This window comes from Sander lucioperca, chromosome 18 (genome assembly GCF_008315115.2).
Source record: "Sander lucioperca isolate FBNREF2018 chromosome 18, SLUC_FBN_1.2, whole genome shotgun sequence".
Lineage (NCBI taxonomy): Eukaryota > Metazoa > Chordata > Actinopteri > Perciformes > Percidae > Sander > Sander lucioperca.
In genome coordinates this window covers 21,730,559-21,743,378 of record NC_050190.1, presented here as the reverse complement: position 1 = coordinate 21,743,378, position 12,820 = coordinate 21,730,559, and the positions used below count along the sequence as shown (strand labels likewise).

General features: G+C 38.6%; 1 protein-coding gene across 1 annotated transcript; it reads right to left on the bottom strand.

Annotated features, from left to right (window-relative positions):
- Positions 1 to 1,766: 1,766 nt before the first annotated feature.
- Positions 1,767 to 11,093, bottom strand: acvr1l (activin A receptor, type 1 like). Its single transcript, XM_031310060.2, has 10 exons — positions 10,914 to 11,093; positions 10,091 to 10,174; positions 8,774 to 9,034; positions 8,419 to 8,630; positions 7,371 to 7,470; positions 6,453 to 6,599; positions 5,648 to 5,923; positions 4,868 to 5,065; positions 4,541 to 4,671; positions 1,767 to 3,167 (listed from the first exon to the last, which is right to left on the bottom strand). Exons 2-10 carry the CDS (start codon positions 10,161 to 10,163, stop codon positions 3,036 to 3,038), a joined length of 1,530 nt encoding a protein of 509 aa, XP_031165920.1. The 5' UTR covers positions 10,164 to 10,174; positions 10,914 to 11,093; the 3' UTR covers positions 1,767 to 3,035.
- Positions 11,094 to 12,820: the final 1,727 nt, after the last annotated feature.

The window sequence follows — 12,820 nt, the reverse complement described above, 5'->3', positions numbered from 1 at the left end:
CATACTATACCATGACTTTTTTTATAAATTTTTTTGACATGCTATACTATGACTTTTTAATCATTGTTTTCGACATACTATACTATGACTTTTTTCGACATGCTATACTATGACTTTTCAACAATTTTTTTCGACATACTATACTATGACTTTTTTCGACATGCTATACTATGACTTTTTTTATCACTTTTTTGCTGCATACTACACTATGACTTTTGTCGACATGGTAGACTATGACTTTTCTATGACTTTATTCAATATTATATGACTTTTTATACTTTTTTGCTGCATACTACACTATGACTTTTTATCACTTTTTCCAACATACTATTCTATGACTTTTTTTTTAAATCACTTTTTTGACATTGTATACTATGACTTTTTTATCACTTTTGTCGACATACTATACAATGACTTTTTGAAGCATACTATACTATGACTTTTTAATGACTTCATTCAACATAATATACTATGACTTTTTTGCTGCATACTACACTATGACTCTTCACTTTTTTCAACATGGTATACAATGACTCTTTTCACTTTTTTCGACATGGTATACTATGACTTTTCTATGACTTTATTCAACATAATATGACTTTTTATAACTTTTTGCTGCATACTACACTATGACTTTTTTCAACATACTATACTATACTTTTTTTTAATCATTTTTTTAATCACTTTTTTGACATGGTATACTATGACTTTTTTATCACTTTTGTCGACATACTATACTATGACTTTCTTATCACTTTTTTCGACATGCTATACTATGAGTTTTTCGACATGCTATACTATGACTTTTTTCTACATGTTATACTATGACTTTTTATCACTTTTTTCGACATACTATACTATGACTATTTTTGCCATGCTTTACTATGACTTTTTTATCACTTTTGGTGACATGTTATACTATGACTTTTTATAATTTACTATACTGTTGCGGCTGTGGCTCAGGAGGCAGCGCGTCATCCTTTAACCATAAGGTTGACGGTTGTCGAAGTGTTCTTGAGCAAGACCCTGAACCTCAAGTTGCTCTTGTTGGGCAGGCCAGCGCCTTGCATGGCAGCTCCACCACTGTAGGTGTATGAATGTGTGTTAAAGGGCGAATGCGAGGCAAATTGTAAAGCGCTTTGTCCAGTCAGGTAGAAAGGCACTATATAAATGCAGACTATTTACCATACAATGACTTTTTTCAGATATTTTTTACGACGTGCTTATACTATGACTTTATATAACATTTTCTATGACATACTTTGTTGTGCGGATGAACTGTATTTTGCATTATACAGAGGCTTTTTAGTCTACCACCATGTACCTTTCAGTACAACCAAATGACCTTAAAGTTATAAGATGATGTTATATCAACATTTCTCTAAAACAGTTTCAACAAATACTGAACATTTTAACCTTGCTGAAGGACTGTTGTCCTTAGCATTAATTTTAGCTAGGTGAACCTAATAAACTGGCAACTGAGTTTATATCTTTTTTAAACTCATTGGAGTGTGGACTGGTAGCTGAAGAGGTGCCAGTTCATCTCCTAGGCAATGCTGAGGTTCCCTGGAGCAAGGCAATGAACCCCTAACTGCTCGGAGCGCCTGGCATTGGCAGCTCCATCTCTCCACAACAATACTGCATGTCTATAGGTCCTTTTTGTGCACGTGTGTATTTCCGGCCTGTGTGTGTACCAAGGGAGTGGAAAAACTTCAATTTCACCAAGAGGAATAAAGTATATAAATTAAAAACAGTCTGACTAATCATTAGGCAAGAGTGCAGTTAATGTTTTATTACATATAAAAAAGACAAAGCAAAATCTTTTTCTAAAACAAACCCAGCATTGGTGAACATTTAGGCAACGTTATCCGTTTAAAATTAATCTTGAATAAAACAGTTTCCAAATGAATACAGAGTGTTTTTCTTGTTATTTAGGCAACTTGTACAGTGTGGCATGATGGAAGATGGGAGTTAACGGAAGCCCACCTCGCTAAATAAAACAACTTTACCTCCAATATCTTAAAAAATGTCAGCTCTAACAAAAAAAGTCCTTTATTTCTCTCTTCTTGCACAGAAGAGCCACAGCGAGTTTATGAAGTGTGCCAGACAGAGAGGATTATATTCTTATTATAAGATACAGACTAATGCCTTTTGGCAGGTACTTACTGCGTGCCTCCTTAAGGAATCACCAGGATAATTGTATATCTGTAGTATTTTATCCTGATTTATTCCATTCAACAAACAAGCTTAGCAAGAACAATTCCCTACCTTTTCCCTCTATTGCTTAACAACTTTTTGCTTTCTAGCTCCATTAATAACAATATGGGGACAGAAAGTCCAGGAGAGTAAATGCCTATATATGTATACAGTCCATTTCACGCACAATCAGTCTTACATATCCTCAGTAGTTTGGTAGCAATGGAGACTTAATAAATATCATACTATTTTTAGTTTCAAAACAAATAGATTCTTTTGGCTCTTTTCCTTTTGTAAGTGAACATTTGTGTGGTCTGTAGTGTGTGTCTTTGTAGAATAGTTGGCATGTTCTAATAAAGCTAAGTGAGTAAAACACTTCTGATTGTCTCTGAGCAGAATGACACGGCAACATGCCAAAAACACTGCCTGGGGATCAGAAAATGAATTGTAAGAGACACTCAGTGCGTGCGTGTGTGTGTGTGGCAGTCTTACATGGGTGTTAAAGCATTGTTATAGAGTACTACAATATGCCATCCATGTGCTTCACACTCAGTAACAGTCTACAGTTTAGGTCAGTGCGGGCACAATGGCAACTGGTTTGTGTCCTGTAACAAAGGCTGGCTTATTCAGACAGGACAGGTCCGAACGTCTGAGAGAGGGATGTCGGTGGAAGGCAACCACAGAGAAAATGACAGAGCGAGAGAAGGATGAGGCTGCATGACACTTGAACAACTCTTTCCTCCGGTCTCTCTGTCCGTCCCCTTATCATCCTCTCGTTTCACAATCACTGGGCTCTTCTCTAAGCCGATCCCTGACATCAGGCAGTGGCCTCTGAGGCTTCACGACTCTTTGCCCTTCTCCAGAGAGCTGTGAATCTTGTCCAGAGTTTTCTTGATGCGCAGTGCTGTCAGCCTTGCAGAGGGGTTCTGGTACCAACACTCCTTCATCAGTTTCACCAGAGCAGAGAGAGTCTGAGAGAGAGAGAGAGAGAGGGGGGGGAGAAACAGAGGATAAAGAGGATAGGGAAATAAAAGGAGAGTCCTGCAGTGATACACGCACAGTGAGAGGAAACTTTGCGATCAATGTGACTGCAAAAGCTTTTAGATGTATAAGGGCATTCTGGGAACTAGCGGATTATGGCTATCTCACTTGCATTGGTACCAATCTCTTTTGCCTTTTGCCTAGAAATTTACAGTTGTGAGATCAGCACTGACATCTTGACATTTTAGGAAACACACTGATGTGGGGATGAAATTAGTCATGTCTCTTAAAGCAATGGTTCCCAACTTGTTTGGCTTCTGCCAATAAAATTGCCATAAAAAGTCCTAGTATAGTATGCCATAAAAACTGTCATACCATTTTGTCAGAAAATAAATTGTCATAGTATAGTATGTCAGAAAAAACCGTCATAGTACAGTTTGCCATAAAAATGTCAGAAACAAACATCAATATTTTAATATGTCAAAAAAATTAAAAGAAAGAAAACAAACGTCATAGTATAGTATATGAGAAAAATGTCAGAAAAAAGAAACAAAAGTACAAAGTATGTAAAGAAACATCATAGTATAGTATGTCATAAAAATGTCATAGTGAAGTATATCAGAACACTTACTAAAAGAAGCATAATGTCATAAACGTTTATGACTTGTTTGTCATTTTCATGACAGTGTCATGTAACTCTATGTAGATACCTTTAAGTAAAGTGTAACCAAATATAGTATAGTATGCCATAAAATGTCATAAAAAAAACGTCATAGTATAATATGTCATAAAAATGTCATGAAAAACGTCATGGTATAAAATGCCAGAAAAAATATTATAGTGCATCATAAAAAATGTCATGGTACTGTATGCCATGGAAAATGTCATAGTATTAGGGTTGGGTATTGTTTGTCCGACATCGGGGACAGTCTCATAGGAAGGAATCTAATAAAGTAAACAAGGCAAGTTAGCCCTCTAAGCTAATGTGTGCAAACTAGTCCTGATTTAAAACGGTTACTATAAGTTAAGAGTTAAAAAGAGGCATTATCAGAACAATGTCCTTAAATTGACCTCTTATTTTTTTAAGGTGGAGCTTTCAACTCTAATATAATGCTGGATAGTTTAATGAACAATAATGCATCATATTTTAATTGTTGTATTTTGTGAGTAAAACCTGAATCCCCAACATAACCAGTAAGTCATTAACATACAGTTGTGTTGCTATGGGGCCTTCTGTAAGTTATTTTGGGGTACATGGTTCTGGAGAAAACTACAAGCAGCAATACCACAGGCCAAGCATTTTTAACGGGGACTGCACTAGTTGATTCAACACAGTATAATTAAAAAAAAAACTAATACTTACAGGATCAGAGAACCAACGATTAGGAATGAAAGGCCTCTGCTGCTCTACACACACCACCTTCCTCATGTCCTCGAAGCTGGGGTCATTTGGCACCTGATCGTAGAACGGAGGCTTGTACTCCTCAACGATACCTGGAAAGTCAAATTGAGATGATAGAAATGAGTGCAAGTAACAGCAGCAATAGGATGAACCAGTGGTAAATGCTCCCTCCTAACAGCAGTGCCTGAAGCCAATTTGAACTTACAATCGTACATAGGAATATAATAAATTAGAGGCGATTGTTTATTATGTCACAGTCCTAAAAATGCACCAATGCATGCCACTCACCATTGCTGTATGTGCGTCTTGCTATCTCCCACAGCACCAACCCAAAGGCCCAGATGTCCACCCTCTTATATGCATCAAAGCAGTCTGTCTGAATGGTCTCGTCCAGTACTTCAGGTGCCATGTAACGCTTGGTGCCAACCTTCGGATTGTTGCCAACATCCAGCAGGTTGTCTGCCTGGGAGTGGGTCACAGCCAGCCCTGTAACATGCAGTTAAATACAGTATTTACAGTACATACAGTAGCAGGACTTAAAAAAAGATCTGTGCTGACATAGAAATTCTGGCATGAATACCCACCAGGTAAAAGATGGACAGATATAGAGACTGTGCAAAAGACCAATAAAAGAAGAGAAGACTGCAACCCAATGTACACAATGATAATTTCCAAACATTAAAAAAATGCTCAGAAAGAGATGCACTCGGCACATTTGTTTGATTAACATAAAGTATTTTGATGTGAATCATTAAACATAACAATAAGACACCTGAAATATACCAATCTTTCTATGATCAAATATATCTGTGTAAAATGTCTGTTTACTAATGATTAGTAATGGCATAAAAAAAGTAAACATATTGTCCTGTTATTGCTACTCAAACATCTTCAGTAGCAGACAGCAACAAGTAGGTTGGTTTGTCTGAAGCATGAAGTGCTGGACAAGGATCTCTAACATGAAAGGTCTATATATATATTTAAAAAAAAAAAAAAAAAAAAAAAAAAGACTAACAGATTAATAGTAGTCGAAGTAGATAAAAGTAAAATAATGAACAACGGACTGACCCAGGTCTGCGATGCAGCAGCGCAGCTCCTTTGTGACCAGGATGTTTTTGCTCTTCAGATCCCGGTGTGCGATGGCCGGTTTCCCCTCAGTGCCGAAGATCTCTGTGTGCAGGTGCACCAGGCCACACGCTATCGATGCCGCCATCGCCAAGCCCTCTGACGTCTCCACAGCAACTCGTTGCAAGTAGTCGTAAAGTGAACCGTTCTCATAGTAATGGGTGATGAGCCACAGCTGGGTGCTGGAGTTGCGAGAAGTCATGTCTGACGCCATGAAACCTGGGAGGAGAGACGGGGGCGGCAGACAGACACGACATATGAGATTTAAAACATCATCAAAACGTGTATTACTTTCTTATTTATTTAGTTGCTATTATGCTGGATTGCATTATATTATATTGTATAGGTGTTGCCTATTTGATTGTGTTCACCTCTATGTGTAACTGCTTTGAAACATAAAGGAGTTAAAACACGAGAATGTTAAAGGAAGCTGAGATTAAAAAAGACAAGCTAAGTGGAAAACACCCCTGCCACGTGCATTCAGCTTGAAAACAAACAAAAGAGATTCTAACTAAACACATTTTTCTACAAGGCAATCCAAACTGCTAAACATTAAAACCATTAAGTCAAGATATGTCACATCTATGTTCTTGGTAACACTGCTAAAACCATAATCTCTGACAGGATTGAATGCAGTGAAGACAATGGGCGAAATCACATCTTTTACAATGACAAAAATGTTTTTTTTTCTCAATCAGCCTGTTCCCCCTTTACAATGGTCTAACATGTTTGTGTGTAACAGACTCACCCAGTATGTTTTCATGTCTTAGCAGCACAGTATTGTAGATCTCCGTCTCTCTGAACCAGGACTTCTCATCTCTCGAGGAGAAGATTTTTACAGCTACGTTCTCCCCCTGCCACTGGCCCCGCCACACCTCTCCATACCTTCCTTTGCCTGGAAAAAGGAGATGAGAAAAGGAGAAATCTAAAGACGTTGTATGCATTAAGAAATTTGAAAAGTGCTTTCAGGGTATTTTCATATCATTTTATGGCTAGATTCCCACTGCAGCCGATGGAGCCAATTTGTCTGAAACAGATCTGATGTTTCCACATTGACAGCACTAAGCCACATTTTTCTAATTCCAAACTGGTACAAACTGAACTGCATGGTACAAAACGGGATCTCAAGGCATGTGATCTACATACTTTCATTTGAATGCTTGATAAGTTGCCATGATAATGAGAAAACTTTTCATCATCAACCTAAGACAAGTGTTATGGTTTTAAACAAAACAACACAAACAATGAAAAGAATGACATGACTTGTGTTTTGACAGTTGCTTAGCAAGTGAAAAATGATGTGACCTCATATTATTGTTGCCCTCACATCATCAGCTGGACATCACTGTCAGATCTCTATCGATATACGGGTTAGAATAGCTTTTACAATCATCCAAAACACTGGTATAAACTGCAAACTGAAACTGAGCAGACGCAAGGATTACTGACACTAATGACAACAAACTGCTTTCTGTGCAAGTAAGCTAATCTGTACTGTAGGCTACTTGTGGATTTTTTTTGTTTAGTATGTCATATTTTATATTAATATTCTGCTGGTTATGACATGAATTACCTGCGGAAGGCTCCAATTGATCAAATCAGTTTCAAATCAAAGAGATCTGAATCCAACTTGCAGATGGCCTGTGGACAGTGGTGTGTTACGTACCTACACACTCCATCAGGCTGATCTGTCTGGCCACAGTTCTCTGGACGAGGAAGGGAAGACCTGAACCACTGCCTGATGTACACGAGTGGTCCAACAGGTCCTAAAGATGGACACGGATATCAGATTAGCTAGGATGGAAAACATTGTCTATTTACAATAAGTTATGATTTTGAGTGTGTAGGTTACTCAACATCCTTTACTTGCACTACAGACATTTGGGACCTAATTAAGGCTCAGACAGAAGGAAACAATTGTGGAAATGGTTATGACCAAACCACTTTAATGTTGGGGTGAAATCAGGGTGCCTGCAAGTTTCACTAATTAGAAGGTTTTATACACCTTGTGAATGCCAATAAAAATACAACAATATGACAGATTGTATTCACAGAAAATCATGTTTCTATCATATTTGAATGAATTCAATGTATCCATAGAGAACCATAAAACCTTTTCAAAAGTGAATTTGAAACAAGCAATGTTTAACTTAGCACCATTTAAGGCAATTAGGGCTGCAACTAACGATTATTTTCATAGTCAATTCATCTGTTGATTATTTTCTCGATTAATCGTTTGATCTATAAAAATGTCAAAACATGGTGAAAAATGTGGATCAGTGTTTCCCAAAGCCTAAGAGGACGTCCTCAAATGTCTCGTTTTGTCCAAAACTCAAAGATATTCAGTTTACTGTCACAAAGTAGAGAAGAAACTAGAAGATATTCACATTTAACAAGCTGGAATCAGAGAAATCGTGATTTGTTTTTAATAAAAAAATGACTCAAACGATTAATCGATTATCAAAATAGTTGGCGATTAATTTAATAGTTGACAACTAATCGATTAATCGATTCATCGTTGCACCTCTAAAGGCATTACATTTAGATCAATGAAATCCTTCACCATGACTTGTAGATACCCTGAAAGTACCTTACCAATACAGATGCACATACTGTTAAAGCTAGGAGTGAGAAGAACATGTGAGATGGAATCTCTGTTTACTCTGATGCCAAACTCTTTTCATTGTTTCAACAAGAACCGCTCTTATTCTTACCGCTAAAGTGCTGTCTCCCACATTGGAAGTGATGAGGCCGTCTATGGCTCCCTGCTCGGTGTCAAATTCCTGCAGCCTCTGCAGACGGCCATGATGGAGCCTCCTGCAGGCCAAAACTGACACTACAGACAGCAGAGCCAGAACCACCACTGGACCAAGTACAAAGAGAGCTACGGTCACCACATGATAGCGAACTGGCTCACCTTCTGGAGCTGTGAGCAAGAGTAGAAAAGAAACATGTATAGAGTGGATTAGATACCAACATGTCTTTTCTTTTGTCAGATTATCTAATAGTCACCTACAGAACATGATTTGTCTATTTGACAATTCACTTCCTTGCTAAAATTATATCAACCTGTTGGAAGCAGAGACATCAGCGAACTCCTGGTGGTGTTGCTGTTGCACATGTCTTGGGAGCAGCAGAAAATGGCATGGTGGAAGGCTGGAGCTGTGGAGCAATGCAAACTGATTTTCTCCAACCCCTCCAGGCAGCCACGCTCAAATACCACCCCGCTACCACCTTTGCCAACTTTGACAGAGGAGAAGCATCGGGTACCATGGCACTGGGTAGCTTGGAGGCATTTCGGGCTATCACACAGACACACCAACTGTCCATCTGTGGAAGAGATGATATGAGTTCAGCATAAACTCATGCTGTTTCGCAGTGCATGGAAACACATAAACAATGTTGAATATTTAAGGCAGCAAGCCAACAGAAAGACATCTGTCTCACCAACTTTCTCACTCTGGCCCAAACTCGCAAGCTGCCCATCTGGCAAAACATAACTGTCAACTAAAAGACAGACGAGCTGCAATGGGCACTCCGTCACCAGGAGGATGGGATTCTGCCACAGCAGAACAAGGAGAGGCCTTCTAGAGTAAGTGCCTTAACACTCCGCCCCACCTAACACAAGACTGCAGGTGCATACATTAACACGTTTTTCTAGGTGTTTTTGTGACCTTGCATGTCCAGAGCTTTGCAGTGGAAATTGCCAAATGGTGGAATACATGGCAATTGTGACACTTGTACTTATTACATATAACCCAATAGTGTGTAGTGGTGTAGTCTAATGTATTGTACTGGGTATACTGTACTGTATATTGGCCAGAATCTGCCTTTGGGGGAGGAGGGTCATATCATAGTGGGGGGTCTGGGTGTCCTCCCCAAGGGAAGTTTTGAGCATCAGCGACTTAATTTCCTCCATTCGGATACACTTTTATGCACCAATTTACGGTGGAAATACCTTTATTTAGCGAAGCGATTTATGTGAAGAAAAAAACCCCCACAAATGACAATTCAAAATATATCAAAAATATAATGGAAAGTATGTTGTTGTGGGTCATTGGGCATTTTTAAGTGGGTATATAGAAATCCTGGAGCTTTCTTAGTGGGTATACTGCATAGACTACACCACTGGTATAACCTACGTGGTCAAAAAAATGCCACAAAGTCTGAATGCATCTTAAACCTGAACTTAGCTCTGAAGTCTATACATTTCAACCATAGAGATGGGTAATGGCTGCCCTTTTTATAACAGTTCTCACTAAAGATAAACAGCTGCCAGCCATATACGTAGTTGCTCATGAGAGTTTGAGTGCACAGCAAAAACAGCAGATGAGATCAGCCGGAAACCAGTAAAACATAATGTGGAGAGACAATTGAGGACAATACCTGAGCCCTCGGCTGATGTCTGCAGGGCCTGCAGCAACAGCAGCAGAAGGACGTGGACACTGCAAGGACCCATGTTTCAGTGCACTGACAGAGGGAAGAAAGAGGATCCAGAGACAGTTTAAATGAGTACACTCTTGCAAAAAGGATGTTTTCTAAAGAGCCCTGCCAAGGATTCATACAGTAAGGAGGCAAGAAATTATAATGGCTGAATGCTAATAGTCCTCTGTTTGTCTTTGTCAAATCTTTATTTAAAACACATGACTGATTATGGAATAAACTGCAGCCATTTTAGAACCACCTGGAATAAAATTACACTTAAGTTAAAATAATTAAATGTCTTTACCCTAACATAGTATATTCACGTGCTTGGTTAGTTAGTTGTTGGTTAACAAGCTAATTTTAACTAATGGCTTTAATGTAACATTTGCTCTATTGGAGCCGTTCCTCTGCAAGTTAACAATGAGTGTAGCATTGGCAACAACTAACGTTAGCATAATAATAAAAAATTTCGCTATCACGGTAACATCTTAAATGTCAATGTCACAGCCTCTGGTTTTGACGTAAAGCATACGACCAAGCAAAGCTATCAGCAATTCCCCTTTGTAAACCTCACGGACTGTGGGCTTGGTTGTTTGCTGAAGCAACAGGCCATTAACAAGCGGTTTTATTGGCCGTCCGCAGGCGCTTCGGAGGCGCCAGTCAGACAGACGGCTGCCCGCTGCTGCTGTTAGCCCTGCAAGCTAAGCTAGCTGCAAAGCACAAGGCGCAGCCTGGCAGCTGGGCGAGGACCCTCAAAACAGAGCGATAAAAAACATCCACATACCTGGCACACACGAAATGCGGCCTCTAACTCATTCTGTGATGTTTTTGTATCCCTATAATAGGTTTAAATAATCGTATTAGCGTTGTTTGCGATGCAAGAAGCAGAAAGCAGGACCACAGCCCAGCCCACCCACTGGCTGTCTTCCCTTCCAGCTACACATGACGTCTCCAAAACATTATCATCGAGATGCATTGTGGGACAGTGGAGTCCTCCAACAGGTTATCTAATACATCCATGGTTGTAGGGTCTATAATACATCCATCGTTGTAGGCTAAAATAACCATAACATCAGTGATTTATTAGGCTACATATATAGCAATACATGAGCTTTATATGACCGTGGTAAAGTTAGTTTTATATTGGACATTGGATATTAGACACATTCGAAAAATCTATTATGCGGCTTGCCATTTTGACCGATTCATGTCAAACCACTTCTGATGAACTCAGCTAACCCCCCTACACATAACACAAAGCTTCTTTTCTCAAAAAACCCATCCTTTAATTTTTTTTAAATATTTTTTATTGTAAAAAAATGCTATAAATCTATTATGCGGCCTGACCTTTTGACCGATTCATGTCAAACCACTGTTGATGAACTCAGCTAACCCCCCTACACATAACACAAAGCTTTTTTTTTTTTTTTTTTAAAAAACATCCATTGATTTTTAAAATATTTTTTAATGTAAAAAAATGCTATAAATCTATTATGCGGCCTGACCTTTTGACCTATTCATGTCAAACCACTTTTGGTGAACTCAGCTAACTCCCCTACACATTGCACAAAGCTTCTTTTCTCAAAAAAACATCCTTTGATTTTTTTATTTATTTATTTATTTATTTTATCTTTGTAGACCCAATTTGACTCATGCAGAAGATGGTTCCAAGATCTCTGCACTCTAGCAACCGGAATGGTACATGTTCCAGAAGAATTGTTTCAATGTACACTGTGTGAAAAACAATAAATAACTATAACTGCAAGCAGTTATGACAGGGTCGTGAGTAGCCCCCGACGACCCGGGGAGCGCGCGAAAGTGGGACCCAAAGCGTAACGGTGAGGAGGAAAACGTCAGTAAATATTGACATGTGTGAGCCGCAAGGTCTGTGGTACGTTGCCGTTGCAAATATCCCATTAACATTGATTGAGTAGAAGGGCCGAAACTGGTCTACGTTGGCTACAGCGCCCCTTAATGGCCAATCTTCTTAAAATGTGTGGGGGACCCCCAGAGGGTCATGGCAAACTAGGATCTAAAGTTTTGTGTTGGTAGCATTTATTTTGGTTGAGATATGTCAAAGTTGGTGTTTTCATAGTTACCTACACAAATTTGTTTGTGCGTAATTTGCGCAATTTTTGTCTAATAAAAATTCTATAAAATTAAAGGAAGGGTTTTTTGAGAAAAGAAGCTTTGTGCAATGTGTAGGGGGGTTCGCTGAGTTCATCAGAAGTATATTGCCATTGATTGGTCAAAAGGGCAAGCTGCATAATAGATTTATAGTATTTTTTACATAAAAAAATATTTAAAAAATCAAAGGATGTTTTTTAAAAAAAAAAAAAAAAAATCTTTGTGTTATGTGTAGGGGAGTTAGCTGAGTTCACCAACAGTGGTTTGACATGAATCGGTCAAAAGGTCAGGCCACATAATAGATTTATAGCATTATTTTACATTAAAAAATATTTAAAAAATCAATGGATGTTTTTGTTTTTTTTAAAAAGAAGCTTTGTGTTATGTGTAGGGGGGTTAGCTGAGTTCACCAAAAGTGGTTTGACATGAATCGGTCAAAATGGCAAGCCGCATTATAGATTTTTCGAATGTGTGGAATATCCAATGTCCAATATAAAACCAACTTTACCACGGTCTTTATATGACAATCCATTAGGAACGATTTACTTTGCTTCATTGCTTATG